Source organism: Rhynchophorus ferrugineus, unplaced genomic scaffold (genome assembly GCF_030347505.1).
Source record: "Rhynchophorus ferrugineus isolate W39M unplaced genomic scaffold, kcgeb_rfMv2 rfM4, whole genome shotgun sequence".
Taxonomy (NCBI): domain Eukaryota; kingdom Metazoa; phylum Arthropoda; class Insecta; order Coleoptera; family Curculionidae; genus Rhynchophorus; species Rhynchophorus ferrugineus.
Window position 1 is genome coordinate 23,328,163 of NW_027472583.1, and position 16,431 is coordinate 23,344,593.

A 16,431-nucleotide genomic window follows, 5' to 3' on the forward strand; every position below is an offset into this window, starting at 1 on the left:
AAAAAAAAATATATTCCCACAGAAAAGCTCTTATTAATTTGTCTGTGTGTTAAAAACTAATTATTTAGGTATAAACGTACTGGAAAATAATTAATATATTTTACTGTGTCTATAATTTGGCAAGTGGTTGAACAGACAGCTTGTCAGTTCTTCTTCCACCCAAAAATTTCAACAAGCCTTTTATATCGGACATCCCTGATTTTTGAAAAATGTTGAGTTTTGTGATCTCGTTCTATATCTTGATTTTTTACAGTAGAGAAACTAAAGTTAAAATTAAACAATTTAGAGCAATGTCGGGATGTTCATCAATAGGAAGTCTCGAAGAAAAAGACGAAGAAACGAAAGTGAAATCTATTTTCTTTGTCATGTTCGTTTTTGTTAACAGCTCATTAAGCAAAAGACACATTCAATTTTTGATATTGGGTTAATAATAAATATTAATTTGCCTCAATCTCAAATTAAATTTTGTTATAATCGTTTGTTTTAGTTAGGCTGATAAAACATTAGCCAGAAACTTACACAATTTATGACCATATAAACCATAATCCATAATAACCATAATATCCAAAATAACCATATCTCTATAAGATTTCACTATGTTCTACCAACTTGGTTGGCGCAGTGATAAAGGCGACAGGACGGCTCTTCTGCTGTTGCGAAAATCGCGCTTTTGAATCCGGCCGTGGTATGGTATGTTTTTGATTGTTTAACATTTGTGAATGTCCTTAAGCAAAAGTACAAAATCCGATGAAGAAAATGATCCCAGTCACGCCAGTAACTGTGTCAGACTGGATGTCTTCTAGGATGATCACTCGTCAGCCAATAAACCTAGTTCGACCGTACCGGAGCCCACGTTAAATAGTAAACTATAAAATAAAATAATTGTCCTGTTTATATTTATAAGGTGCATAAGTAAAAATCAGGTTTTTTCGTTTAAGTGATAATAGTGTATTAATGTTAAAAACTAAAAAACTGCAGTGATGATGTAATAGTATCAGAATTTCATTGGAAATTTTCTACTAGTTTCATTGTTAATTACACATTGGTGATTATAGCGTTGATTTTGTTGATGATGTGAAATATTTTATTTTATAAAAATATATACAGTAGTACAGCCTTTTAGCTTCAGGAATAAATATCTATAAGAAGTTAGATCCAGCATTCATGTCAAACAATAATTTTTTATGGTTTGATTGATCTATTATTATTTAATTGTTTTTTTAACGCCTCAAGGAAATTCTGTTCTATTCGGTTAGTTCTGCCGTTGCATTTTAATGATTTGGAAATGCATTTGAACGTTCGTGTCGTTGAACAGCAGGAACTCGACGCATTTCACACTTTCGTATCAAAGTATAAAATGAAATTCAAAACAAAAAACGTGAACGTCTTGATTTTAAATTGCATCGGCCGTAAGTAGCGTAGTTGGCTCAGGTCAGGGATTCCTTTAACTTGGCCACTTGTGAATTCCAAGAGTCACTTTCGATTTCCACATCAGACAATTTCAATTACTTCAGTTAATATCATGCAAATTAGCACGCTGACTGGCTGGTTGTCATTTTTTCCTCTTTTTCCTGTGCTAGTTATTAGGTTTTTCTCATTTTTTAGCGTTTACTGGTTTATTAGTCACCGGTACAAAGAGGTTTCGACATTTAATAAAACATTAAACGTGTTTTAAGTGCTTAATAAAATCTTTGGCTTACACAATAGGTCTAGATGACTATTTTTGAGTAAACTATATTATAATCAAAGTTTAATAATTTTTTACTTTTTTGTGACTTCCTTATTTATTGTTTGATGTCGGGTCAATTTTCTTTTAAATATTTAATTTTTCTCTTTTTAGTATTAGACATTTACTTAATAAGTTACGCAGTTATTTTATTAAGTACTACAATAGGTAGAGCAAATAAAGATACAGCTCGTATGAGGGAAAATAGGAATAAAGGAACAATGATTGAAAATAATGAAAGCTTCGGGCCTCGGGGTCTTCTACTTAAACTATTAGTGATTTGACAAATGTTGTAGCCAAACTAGAATAACAACAAAGAGTCGTTTCTCCCACCAGAAATCAAACTCGTAACCTCCGCGTATGACCTGAAAACCCTAACCACTACAGCATAGATATAGTTTCCTATAATATTTCTACGATTTTAGTAAGAAAATCCTTACTAAAAACTTCTCAAAATTCCCTCAAGGGTGTAGTGGTCCGGTCCCTGCTTTCATCATCAGCTCTCTCAAATATTTTCAAAGTATACAATAAGTTAACTTTATATACTATTTAACATATAACATATATGTACATAATATTTAAAGAAATATCCTCTAACCCCTAACCGTTGAGTAGTTGTGTCTTCCGTCGCATCAGCTCAGCAATAACATTATACACAAATATCTGATTATTTTAGATAAAAAAATATATGAAAACATTGTACGTGCCTTTGTTGGTGGTTGATTTGGTCCGGGCACGGATTTCGCCGTCAGATCCCAACTTGATTCTAATGGGACCACCTCGAAAGTGCACTCGAAAGTGCAATAAAAAAAGAATTTTGGAAATCAGCCCACAATTGATGGAGAAATCACTGAACATCGAACATAGAAACTTCTCCATGTTTGAAGTCGTTTAAAAACTACTTTATGACAATTCCACGTATTTACTTTTCCCGGAGTAAAAGTTATATCTGTAAAAAAATTGACGTTTGAGATAGTGTAATTTTTAAAGCGCGCTCCAATCTGCGCGTTAAACGACGTTAAACTGTCCCGTCCAGATATACCCTCTTTGGTAAAAAGGAGACTTTGAAATAATAAAAAAACATAATTTGTAAAATAATATTGTACTAAGCATATCTAATATAGGATATAATTAATTAAAAAATATCTATTAATATTTAATCACCTCATTCAAGAATATCTAACCATAAGAAAATGCATATAAACAATAGATCAGTCAATGAACTGAAACAAACCCATAAAACTAGTTAGCATCAGCAAGGTCTATTGCAGGAAAAATGTCGTTTTAAATGTCAAGAAGAGTCATGTACGAGGCCACAATATCGTCTATACAGGCATCATTACATGTTCTTCTATACATATCAAGTTCAAGTTCAATAAATAGAAGCGAACCCAGCAAAAGACGATGTTTTCGATTGTATCAGAAAGTGAACGTGGTGCGCTACATTTCGTCATTCGGAAGAGATTCTGGTAGGATCTAGATAATTTATCGGATACTTATGTCGGTTGTACACATTAAGAGAAACTGAATGGGTCTCCGACTGAGTGACAGGTGGCTCTTAATTGTTACAACTTTCTATGAAATTTTCAATTTCGATCAAACAGGTTTTAGTGTTCGATGCTTTATTGCTTGAAATTTTTTCTCTTGTTCAGGACCAGTTTCTGGGAAACTGAATTTGTTAAATGCTATACGTATTACATCTTGAAGAAATTATTTATTCGGTGTTGTTGAGTGATTCTTTTTATATAAGACATCTTTAAAGAGCAACATTTATTCTACTTAACATATCTTTGGTTAATGAACAATAATGTATAAAGCGTGTTGAAAGTATTTCTTTGTTCGTATATAAGTGCCCCTCTTGACGTTCATTCCTAGAGATATTTCGCTCGTTACACCATGCTTAACAGATGGCACCTCAGATTATAGTGTAGGCTGTAGCTACTGGAGTACTAGTCGTATGATATAAAACCTTCCTCCTAAAGAAAAGATCACAGAGATGGGCGTGGCCTTTGTCCCGTCTGGACAGCTTATAGTTCTAATAAAATTGTGTTTGAGTATCGCCTGTACCTTCTGGAGATCTTCAAAATGGCACTGTTATTCAAATGTCCATGTTATCCCACTTTAGAATGGTTTTTCAAGTTTTGTTGACTTCAGATTTCAATAGTCTTCGGCTGGGATACTGGGCTACTACAATCCGCCTTTCCGACGGTGGCCGTATATCTTAAACTGTGTTGCATGTACCCAGATTCCACGGACTAGGGGTGTCTTTCCTAGCTTGAATGTTTCTTGCTAGGGGTAGTGTATGAGTTAAGGGTGTTTGACCAACTTAAATTCATGTTTTGTGACCTTACAGCTTCAGCTGCCCAACTTTTTCCCGAATTCCCATTTAACTACAACAAGGAGTGTTTCGAGTAACTGCAGAACAATTGACAATCGGAAGATATAAGAGAAAAGACTGCGCCAGTTATAAAATGGAAAAGGGTTTACAACACAAAAACTATTAATTTACTTTAAAAATTCAAGGTTTTATGTAAAGAAAAAAAATGATAACTAAACGGAGATACAAAACGGCACTGAGGGTTTTTATCTATTATAAAACTGGAACCAAAAACGTTATACCATTCTTAACCAATCGCCACTCAGATCACAGTGCAGTCCGTAGCCCATCTGACTAGAAATCTTTTTGGCATATAAATCTAATATCGTAATAATCTAAAAGATCACCAATCAGAATTTGAGACTAAATGATACTTAATTAAAACTGGTTCTCTTATCTATATTCAAACCTCTAGTACTGGTACTATTTTACTATTTTGTAAATTTGTACCTTGCATATTATCTAAGAAATCGGCTACGTTAAGGTTTTTAGTGTCCCTATGAATGAGGATATTCCTGATTAAAAATAAGTCATTTAAGATTATCTTTCGTGATATATTTTGTCTAAATTTGAGAGATTTGAGCAATGGCGGGAATGTGATTACAGATCAGACTAGAAAGTTGGTTGGAGAGGAGAGCTTACTTATCCTGAAAATTAAATGGTTTAAACAGGACAAACACTTAAAAGATTAACGATATAATTTCGTTTTAGTTCATCTAGTGGGAGAGAGTCAAAGTCATACAGTGGGTTCTTGGTTCCATATCCCTTATGGTGAGCACTAAAATGGTATTGTATCGTGAATGTAGTGAACCTTACTGTATTTAACTATATAAATATCGGCCAAGAAAATTGTTTTATGGGGTCAGTGCAAGAGGAAGCTTTAGAGGACACTTGCTTTTGCAAAGATCTGTTCCTCTGGTATGATTTGACGAACGCTACCAGATTGTAGGGACCTCCAAGTTTTTTGCAGCCATTACTAAGATCTAGAGTTCAATGATTATATACAACATTTTGGATCAAATAGATGTAAAAATATGTGAAAACAAATAGTGAAGATGAAACAGATGAAAAAGGTTTTCAATCAAGTCTTTTTTATTACTCTTAATTGTCACAATCTGCCCAGAGGGCAATAAGTATTTGTTATGTTTATATTTTATATACATGACATTTACTTCATTAAGTGGTCTCCTGAATAAAATATTATTTTAATTAATTAGTCTTATTTATTAAGCTTATTCTAAAGTCTATATATGTCCAATAATCTACACTGACACTCTTTAGAAGTACTTCACACAAACACATTGAATTACACTCGTTATAGGTTCTAGAGGAATATCGCGTTGTATCACTTTATTTGAAATATAGTACGGAGCATTGACAATGCCACGCAATACTTTATTTTAGAACCGTTGGATGATGGATATATTAAACTTGCTAGCGGTTCCCTATAGTTAGATTCCATATGACCAAATAGGCTTGAGTATAGATTTATATAATAATAACTTGTTATCTAGTGATAACTTAAATTTGCGCCCGATAAGCCAGTACATTTAGTAGAGTTTAACTCCAAGTTGTTTACGTTTGGCGAATATGTGCTTCTTACAAATTAGGCATCGATCTAGGTGCATACAAAGCTATTTAGCATCCTCTACTTGCGGGAGTTGACATGTTCTTCTACAGAGTTTAAAAGTTATATGATATGATTTTGTTTCGTGGGCTGTGTACAGAAGATATAGTACTGGGCCCAGTACACTACCTTGCGGAAGATTTTAGTGAGGTAAGATTTTAGCAGCTCATCATCCGGATGAGGGAGAAGTTCTTTAATTTATTTTTTTCTTTATTGCATGTTTCGGTCAAATTAACGTACAACTTGGAAGATAAGAATAAGAGATAAGAATAAGGAAGATTGAATAAGTGTATTAAAGTTAAATAAAACATACTAAAAATTAAATTATATTTACAAAAACAGATCCTTCATTTCTATTCCAAAAACTGGTGTAAGACAATTGACTAAAAGAAACAAATTGATAATTAACTACTTCATAATTAACTGATAAATCTAAAGCTGATAATAAACAGTGAAAAGTGTGTTTAGTAAAGAGTGACAGACAAACCCCAAAAAAAATGAGGAGCTATTTTGCAAAAAATACATATCATGATTTAATTCCTTTCAAATAATTAACATGTCATTATATCATAATATGAGTTTGCGCCAATATACATTACACTATTTTTTATTCTTTCAAAACAAGGATGTAAATTCACCGTTGGTGAATTTTACCAGAACCAAACCCCAAATTTCGTTTCGTCACAAAGAACTAGCGCGCACCGTCTACGTGACTATTGAAACATATCTGTGCAATACCTGAAGATTGTTAATTTCAGAAACATCGTAGACGTTTCTTGATCGACCAGACCCAAGAAAAAAAGTGGAAAAAGGCATTTCTGATCAGAAACGGTTTACGTTCCGTTTTACGGTTTGATAATTTGGTTAGTTCAGTCGCTATAAGAATTTTTCAACTAAAAATCGCTCAGTTCTGATTGATCTATTAACTCCTGCGAAATGAATTAGTCAACCCGTTTTTACCGGGCGATACTGGTTCCATAACGATAACACTGTTTTTGTCGAGATAGTATTTCGTCAACTGAGTTTCAAATCATCAAACAAGTAATTTACTACATTTCATTTACTACATTGTATATACGTTATGTAAACGAAATGTAAACTACTGTTCTATGTAACAAGCCTATTACCCATTTTTTATGTATTTATAATTTTTTGTCTTATTGATATAAAACAAGAATATTTTCAAAAATACTGTTATAACATATTTTCTATAAATATATTAAAATATAAAATTACATTAGAAAATAAACATATAATATATATAAGAATATTCTGTTGCAATATTATGTGTCTTGCCTATTGCCTATACTTCTCTGCGTTCTACGTGTTGTCTAATCTATTGACTACGTTATTTCATCCTGGTCATTGTGTGTGTTCATTATAGGACAGCTGGAAAAATAACATACTACTTCATAACAGCATAGGGTATAAAAAAGGTGAATGTAAAAATTTAAAATGTCCCGAGTGTTATTTTTATTAAATTTCAGATTTTATTATTTTATTGTAGTTTTATATAAATTACTTAGGTCTTACTGTTGGCTATTAATTGCAATAACTGAAGAGGCGGTGTTACAATTATTGAATTTTTCAGGGTATAAAAAGTTAAAAATGTAAGAAATACTGATGCCACATTTTTACCTTTATTTTATATTTTAGATGTTTATTTGGGTACAATACATTCGTACAAATTATTTACACAAACTGGAAGGACTCGAATTTCTGAAAAATATTATATGCATTATATTAAAAGGATTATTATTTGATTTAAATGCCATTTTGTTTTGTTAATATATTTAAAACCTTATTAATTTATAACTTTTGAATCATCTTCTCTTATATATTATTAATAAAATGCTTTTTCAATTATGCATACGTCAAACCTAATTTACGTAGAGACTAAATGATACTTAATTAATACTGGTTCTCTTATCTATATTCAAAGCTCTAGTACTGGTACTATTTTACTATTGATTTTGTAAATTCGTACCTTGCATATTATCTAGGAAATCGGCTACGTTAAGGTTTTTAGTGTCCCTATGAATGAGGATATTCCTGATTAAAAATGGGTTATTTAAGATCATCTTTCGTGACATATTTTGTCTAAATTTGAGAGATTTGAGCAATGGCGGGAATGTGATTACAGATCAAACTAGAAAGTTGGTTGGAGAGGAGAGCTTACTTATCCTGAAAATCAAATGGTTTAAACAGGACAAACAGTTAAAAGATTAACGATATAATTTCATTTTTTTCATCTAGTGGGAGAGAGTCAAAGTAGAGATAGTATTTCGTCAACTGAGTTTCAAATCATCAAACAAGTAATTTATGTATCTACCTCTTTTTACCACATTCAAATTCTTTATAAAAACCCGATTAACAACATTTTATTTACTACATTGTATATATGTTATGTAAACGAAATGTAAACTACTGTTCTATATAACAAGCCGATTACCCATTTTTTATGTATTTATAATTTTTTGTCTTATTGATATAAAATAAGAATATTTTCAAAAATACTGTTATAGCATATTTTCTACAAATATATTAAACTATAAAATTGCATTAGAAAATAAACATATAATATATATAAAAATATTCTGTTGCAATATTATGTGTCTTGCCTATTGCCTAAACTTTTCTGCGTTCTACGTGTTGTCTAATCTATTGACTACGTTATTTAATCCTGGTCATTGTGTGTATTCATTATAGGAGAGCTGGAAAAATAACATGCTGCTTCATAACAGTACAGGGTATAAAAAGGTGAATGTAAAAATTTAAAATGTCCCGAATGTTATTTTTATTAAATTTCCGATTTAATTATTTTATTGTAGTTTTATATAAATTACTTAGGTCTTACGGTTGTCTATTAATTACAAGAACTGAAGAGGCGGTGTTATTTATAATTATTGAATTTTTCAGGATATAAAAAGTAAAAAATATAAGAAATACTGATGGCCACTTTTTTACCTTTATTTTATATTTTAGATGATTATTTTGTACAATACATTCGTACAAATTATTTACACAAACTGGAAGGACTCGAATTTCTGAAAAATATTATATGCATTATATTAAAAGGATTACTATTTGATTTAAATGCCATTTTGTTTTGTTAATATATTTAAAACCTTATTAATTTATAACTTTTTAATCATCTTCTTTTATATGTTATTAATAAAATGCTTTTTCAATTATGCAGTTGATTGTATTATGTGCTAAAATTATTATGCACTTTGATCAGCGGTAATCGGTGTCTATTAACCTACCTGTTAAATTCGATGATTTTGACATCTTTCTATATATACATGTTGTATTGATGTTGATAGAACATATCAAACGAGATAAAATGGCTACAATACGTGTTACATACTATTATAAAATTATTTCAACATCACCGTTTCACTGCTTGTCAGAGACATAAGAAGAGTTTTTTTGTAGCATATCTTAACTGGCGGTGAAAAGTGGAACTACTACAACAATTCCAAGCGTAAAATGTCATGGTTTAGTCCAAGAGAGCCATCAACATCGACACGAAAGCGAAATAAAATGGCTATAAAGTTCTAACTCATCAGATATAGCTCCTTATGATTACCATTTTGTTTACTTGTTCATCATCATTTATACTATTATTAATAAATATCTATGAAATGTATATAATTACCTTTATTATTTCCTTCATACGGTCAGGACGGTCCTTGTGTTGTTGTGATAGTCGCGGGTTCGAATCCTTCTGGAGCATGGCCGCGTACATTTATATTTCTAATGGTTTAACATTTGTGATTGTCTTTAGGCAAGAGTGAAAAATCCAACAAGGAAAATGATCCCAGTAATGCCAGCAACCAGACTGGATAAGACCAGATGTCTTCTGGGATGATCTCCAAGCTGGTCATTCGCTAGTCGTTAGGCTTAAAGCTTAGGACACCATGGTTCGGAGCCCACGTTAAACCATAGGTCCAGTCTAGATAAAATACCCTAGAAGGTAAAAGAAGGCTCTAAAATATAACAAAAATAAATTGATCAACTAAAGAAAAATACATATAGTCTATTCAAAGTTCTAATGTGTCTGTCAAAGTCGTCCGGTTGTCAGACATACGCAAAATTATTCAACATATTAGTTATAAATACTGCAGGTGCCGGCAAACGTTAATTTAGGGCTTTGATTATTTTGATAAATTTTAAATCACTCCGTAATATATCATATCACTTTGTTTGAAAATGCCAAAAAAGGAACGAGATAATGAATGCCTCTTTTGTCCGTAAATTCCGTTAGATAGTTAATTATTGATGATATTAAATATTATAAATTGCTGCAATTTTATTAAAAAGATTTTTAGTGTGTTGCTGCTGCGCTGAATATTACTGTGAATAGTGTGGGCACTGTGAATAACATAGCTTACAAAATGAAGAACAATACGAAGTGGGTGACGAATCTTGACCATCTTGATATTGGCTCTATTCGAGATCAAATATACGAAATGTATAAGAACAGTGAGCACACAAACTATTTTATTGATATAAACATAATTTAATAAAATTATTTCAGAGAAAATTGTTAGTCTGGAAAGTATACATAAAAGCGTTAGGGACATGCAGCCTTTTGAGGGATGTAAGACATTAAATTTTCGGGCCATCAGTTTTTGCGTACTTTTACCAGAGATCACATTTAAATAAGTAATATATAAATCGTCCCCTTTCTTATCTAGGGTCCCGTTTTTTATTCTAATTTATTATTTTATTTATTTCTAATTTTTTTCCTACAATTTGTCGTTTTCTATGTATTGTAGCTATTTAGCTAAAATTTAAATACATGAAAATATACATTATTAAAAAAAAAGAATATTTATTACTGTGTTAATGTTACATATCCTGATTTGATTAACCGACTTGTCATTTTGATTTATTGCTTATTACGAGGTTTTGGATAGTTTCAGGTTACCTTAACATGTGGTAAATCACATTAACTTAATGATATATTATTTTAAGAGCCTACCAAAACATAAAACATACAACGTTCTTGTCCTTGAAAAAGCCCATATGAACAGAAACTTTCTTTAAGCAGTTGGTTCCGTTTACAAGGTGAATATTGCGATTTCATCATTCGGTGTCACGTGAGGGAAATTTGGGCCATTCTCGAGATGAATCACATGATGTTTTTGTTGCGCCTTTCTTGTTATCTCAGAAAGAATAAGTATTACGCAATAGCTTTTGCATCTATATGGTGTCAAACATTTTATGAATGTTTTACATACCTAAATACAAATGTGTAAATGCTGGAAAAACATAATTCCTTAAAACAAATTATTTCATTGTTTCTATATTTGATCATGTTCTAAAACATCATTGAAAATATAGATATGGCTATTATTTGTATCAGAAGGCTCGTTTCAAAAAAAAATCAAGACCACAGTTGTTTCACGATTTGTTTAATCAGTCGGTGTGCTATTGATCTTAATTGCAGTAGAGTTGTTAAATATTGGAACGTTTAGTCGTAAATACTTGCATATCAAGGTTTGTGGACTAGAGAGTGGAAGTAGCGCCTTTATGTTCAATAGACTTCATTAAAAATATTAATGGTTTTATTAAAAGCTTGTTTTTGTTGGAAAATATAATGGAGTATTTTTGGCTGCCTATTTACGACCAAAAACTTTAAATATATTTTTGTAAAAATTACAATACAAGCAAATTGGTTAATATTATTTATACACGCTCTATATAATTAAAACAGTATTGTATAATTCGATAAGCTATGATCTAATAATTATTGATGATATAACCATTAATGATAGATGCGTCAAATATAATTAATAATCCCAAAATTACCATCGAATCAGATCTAATTTGTTATGTTGCCTTGTGGGCTTTTAGTTATGTTCCATGTTCTACATTTCAGAGATTGAAATGATTTGTTATTTATCGTATCAATAAGTATTTCGCTTTTAAAATATGCTATCAATTAGCGACCAACATTATATAATATCTTATTTTAAATTGTAATTTTTGACATGTTATAATTAAAGAGAACATAATTATTTATAATAAAATCGAAGCTATAATAGGAAGACACAATTTGCACTGCCTGTTATTCAATAATCATTTAAATATATTTGCCATAAATATTACCCCAGACCCCTCTTTATTTTTTATGATCCAAGTTTCAATAATATCAAACGTTAAACCTTGTGTGTCTTTTCGAGTATACAATTATACTAAGTGATTAAATTAAGTAAATATGTATACCTGTTTACCAATAAAACAATATATTGTCCACTAGTATTGGTCAATAAAGCATGATAAATCCCTACTCTTTAGGCAATAAACAAGACATTAATAATTATGTGTCATCTAACATACCTAATGAACAAATGCGCCGATTGGAATGGATATAGAAGAATGTATTATCTTGATGTTCCATACAACTAAACTGAACAACTGACTACAAAAGAAAAATTGTAAAAAAGCAATTACAAAAACATCAAACATCCCGATACTAAAAAACAAAACACCAGGCTTAAACTACACCACAAAAAATATACTTCCCAGCAAGAAAGTATAAGGCAAGTTGATAAAACTGTGCTCATAAACTAGATAAAACACTTAAAAGATGATCAAGAGGCCTATTCCTTTATTTGTAGTATGTCGTGGAAGATTACAGAAAGTATCTAAAGATAAAATATCACATCACTGCTATATAATCGAGTCAAAATTGTTCGAGAGGTTCTTAAAATGCATCAAACCAATTCATTGTGGCTCGCTAACTTGAATTTAGAATTAATACTCGACTATTGATCGAGTGTATGGTTTGCGTTCGAATAAAAAGCAAATAAATTACCTGGTCAAATGAGCTAGAATCCATAACTATAATTGTCACTTCGTTATATTTGTGTACTACTAGATAGGTGGACATGAGCTATATTAGCTGTATCATTAGGAGATATAACCCAAAGACATTAAACATGTAGAACACCCAAAAATTAATCAATATGATATAAACGTGCTAAACCAAAGTTCTTAAAGCATTGTCGATGCTTCATGATATATTAGAAACGAGGACATCCAATCCATCCAATGATAACACAAAGCAAGATTGTGTGGCCATAAAAAGTATTACAGGTGCTAAAGCTAGAAGTATTACAGTTCACAAGACTTACCCAGTTTTAAACTAGCTGCACCGGTGAGAGTGTATCCATCAAACACTATTTAAGATTGAGTCTTACTTTCTCTCTGTTAAACTTGGTATTAAACAAAGAGTTTTTGTAATGTATAATTTCCAATAAAGTACTTCTGATGATTATAAAATAACCAAGAAAATAATTCCCTTAATTTTTAATATATTACAGTGAATATACAACTTCTTAACATATATAGAAATATTTCTACCCCTACAACAAGACAGTCTTAAGTTTATTTTACATAACAATGACTACTTTCCGGTATATACAAGTCGGCGAAATATAAGTATGCTGTAGTAATTACTACAGTACTAAATGATAATATAATTTATCATAACAATTAATAATGGCTTAAATACTTTTTGGAACATGTTAGGCTTTTTAAATTGTTTGAGATTCTAATAATCTTCATTTGAGCCATAAGCAGCCTATAAAAATTGCACAAAATTCCTTAAAAACTATATTTTCTTAAGAAAATAAATGGGTATAACTTAGTGAAGTTAATATCAAAAATATTACTTCTCTACCTTTGAACAATGGTAAAAGAACCTAAATATAATGCTAAATATATAAAAATAATTAATTATCACCAGAATGTTCTATGAGAATTTGTTTCAGAACAGTTGAATAAAGTAAGAAGTAGATCCATCTCTCCATGAAGGATCGTCAACGATACGGGCTCGGCATAATGGGCAGGTCTGTTCCCTGTCAAACCAGGTGGATACACAGCTTTCGCAAAAAATGTGGCGGCATTGCAATAGTACCGGACTACTGTAATTATCATGGCATATTGGGCAGTGATCGCCGGCTGTTTGAATTTGTTCTTTACTTGGGGACGTACCCAAAGACTAAAAGTAATAATATTATTAACTAATGTTAACACTGTAGAAAATGGCAGATTAATTCATATTATTTTAGAGACACGGTATAATTGAAGAAATTATTAAAATAATTATTTATTTAGGACTAATATAATTATATACAGACAAAAATAGATAAATATGATAAATATAGCTGAAACAATTAAAAACAAATAGACAATTGATACTCTATGACCTTGTAACATATTTTATTAAATTTGTGACAATGACAATTGAATAAATGCCCAATACATTCTATATTTAGGCTTAGGGATGTTATTTGTGTAAGAATAAATTGTTTAAATGTGTTGAAAACTAAACAAGAATCAATAATGTCTTGAATACTTACAACTGATTGCAGCAACTTAAAAAATGTCGTCTTCAGTAATTTAACTTTAAACATTAGGTCAGAGCCTTTAGAAATCATGTAAAAGGCAGATAAAAATACTGCTACAATCTTTTCAGGACCCTGATATGATTCCAGAAGATAATAAAGCCATGGTTGAATTGTTGCTATGCTTCTGTACAACTGTGAAATTGCCTCAATAAACAGATAGATTTTTCCCTAAAAAATAATTTTACTTGTAGTATAAAGCAATTTGACATCAAATTTTAAACTATAAAAATTAAATTTTAAAAATACGTATTCACTGATAAGCGTATGCCAAGAAGTTAGTTGAACCAAAATATTTTCCATTAATTTCCACATTTTGTTATTTTTCAATACAGCAATACTGTATCGAAGAAATATATCGGTCGCGAGGTGTATCTCGCGGTGTTCCAACACATCGGAATCATATCAACAAGATATAAATCTGATGAAGTCATAGTCAGAAGACATTTTCGAAGCGAACATTGAAAGTTTAAATGTCACTTATAAACAACAAATGCTAAAACTAATGAAAATGATTCCATATTAATCACCATTAACTGCCATAAAATGATGGACAACAGATGACACTGATGTTAACTTCGGAATTTAATGTATTAGATATAAAGGCAACAAATATATTCATACCCTTTTTATAAATTCAATGATTCTTCCTGGTAACATTGTAAGCATAATTTTTATCATAACAGTTATCAGTTTCAATGTAAAATCTAAAAATAATATTACAGATAAACAAGTAGATGATAACTATGTTTTAAAAAAACAACATTAAATGGATACTTTCAAAACTTACCTGTTATTGTTACAATCCATAATAAATTTAATACTGTTAATGGATGGTTAAATGTCCTAATTAGGACTAAATTTAGTATCATATTAAAATTATGTAAATCATCTTCAAACAAGTAATGTATTGAAACAATACAAACAAAAATGTAACAGAGCTCAACACTTAACGTCCAAATACTACGTCTAGCTCTCTTCAAAGCTTCATGTTTCACTGTTGTATTAGCATGTGTAAAGGTGCCAAATAATATCACAAGAATAAAAATCCCCTCGTGAAAATCATATACAGCTTTTGCTAAAAGTATCAATACAAAGGGCACATATTTTAATAAAACCTTAAAGAAACAAGATAATATAGATATTTAAACCCGAATCTATTATTCATTTTATCTGTTAATACCTCAAAAGCTAGCTGTGCCTCAATCGGATTTACATTAATTTGGTCAGTAGGATTTTCTGGCAGATCTATGTTATGTTGGCCAGCATTATTTGCAAAAACATCATGATGTTGGTCTTCTTGATTGTTATTGCTAGGGTTGTTTTGTTGATTTATTGACTGATCATTTGTGGAGGCCCCTTCAAGATTTATTGATATATAATTCAATGATGGTTGCTGCACAAGTGAATGATTATCATTTGTACTATTAACATTTGCCTCGGACTGTGATGACCTGGATATTAGTTCACCTATAGTCAGTGCATTCTGTCTTACTGTTCTAGCTGTTTCCACTAGAGGCTCAATTTGTCGCAAAGCGCTATTAAAACTAACAAAATAAATCTTGTTTCAAGAAAATAAAGCATGAGCAAACGTTACCTTTCTCTAAAATGACGAGCTCCTTCTATAGTTCTCCTCTGAAAACTAATTGGGGAGGACATTGCTGGTAATGTACCACTGGAATGTGCCATTAGTAATCCATACCTGGGTTGCGGATATGCAAAATCGGCTGACTGACTTCTTTGGAACGGAGCATTATTAGTTTGATTACTTGAAGTCATAATTTATTTGATAAAATATAAACTACTTATTCGGTAATTTCTTGGTCTCTATGTAAAATGCAACTGTAAATATTAATATACGTATAATACGTATATACAAAGTTCAATAGTTCACGAGATTAAGTTTTTGAATGTAATTAAACCTTGTTTTCTGCTATTTATTTATGAACTTTTAATTTTATTCTCGGTCAAATAAACGAATTAATCAGTAATGTCAAATAACAGCTGTTTTAATAGAGGTACAGGCAACCAAATATAAACATATGGATATGATAAGTTGCAAGTAGGATGTTTAAATATTATACAAATGTATTGGGTAAAAGTAATTGATTATTATTGAATTTATTTTGCATAAAAATTGGAATAGTTGGAATAAATACTAGTTATCCATTAGCAGCCTAGGTTTTAATCAACCTATCAAATATAAGACTTGATATTGTTTATTGTATAGTAATGATATTACTTTTTACATCAGAATACACTTAATATATTTGATACT

At 30.7% G+C, this 16,431-nt stretch overlaps 1 protein-coding gene and 1 long non-coding RNA gene across 3 annotated transcripts; both read right to left on the reverse strand.

The window, feature by feature from the left end:
- Nucleotides 1–6,932: 6,932 nt before the first annotated feature.
- Nucleotides 6,933–8,167, reverse strand: LOC143195609 (uncharacterized). Its single transcript, XR_013005567.1, has 2 exons — nt 7,369–8,167; nt 6,933–7,119 (listed from the first exon to the last, which is right to left on the reverse strand). It is a non-coding gene; the product is annotated as an uncharacterized LOC143195609 (long non-coding RNA).
- A 4,873-nt stretch (nt 8,168–13,040) lies between these two features.
- On the reverse strand, nt 13,041–16,134 carry LOC143195608 (E3 ubiquitin-protein ligase RNFT2). Of its 2 annotated transcripts, none has more exons than XM_076402878.1 (6): nt 15,751–16,134; nt 15,337–15,691; nt 14,944–15,271; nt 14,778–14,860; nt 14,109–14,324; nt 13,041–13,747 (listed from the first exon to the last, which is right to left on the reverse strand). In XM_076402878.1, exons 1-6 carry the CDS (start codon nt 15,930–15,932, stop codon nt 13,514–13,516), a joined length of 1,398 nt encoding a protein of 465 aa, XP_076258993.1. In that variant the 5' UTR covers nt 15,933–16,134; the 3' UTR covers nt 13,041–13,513. The 2 variants fall into 2 exon arrangements, with proteins under 2 accessions (XP_076258993.1, XP_076258992.1); XM_076402877.1 differs by having other exon boundaries at nt 15,337–15,700.
- Between the last annotated feature and the right edge of the window lie 297 nt (nt 16,135–16,431).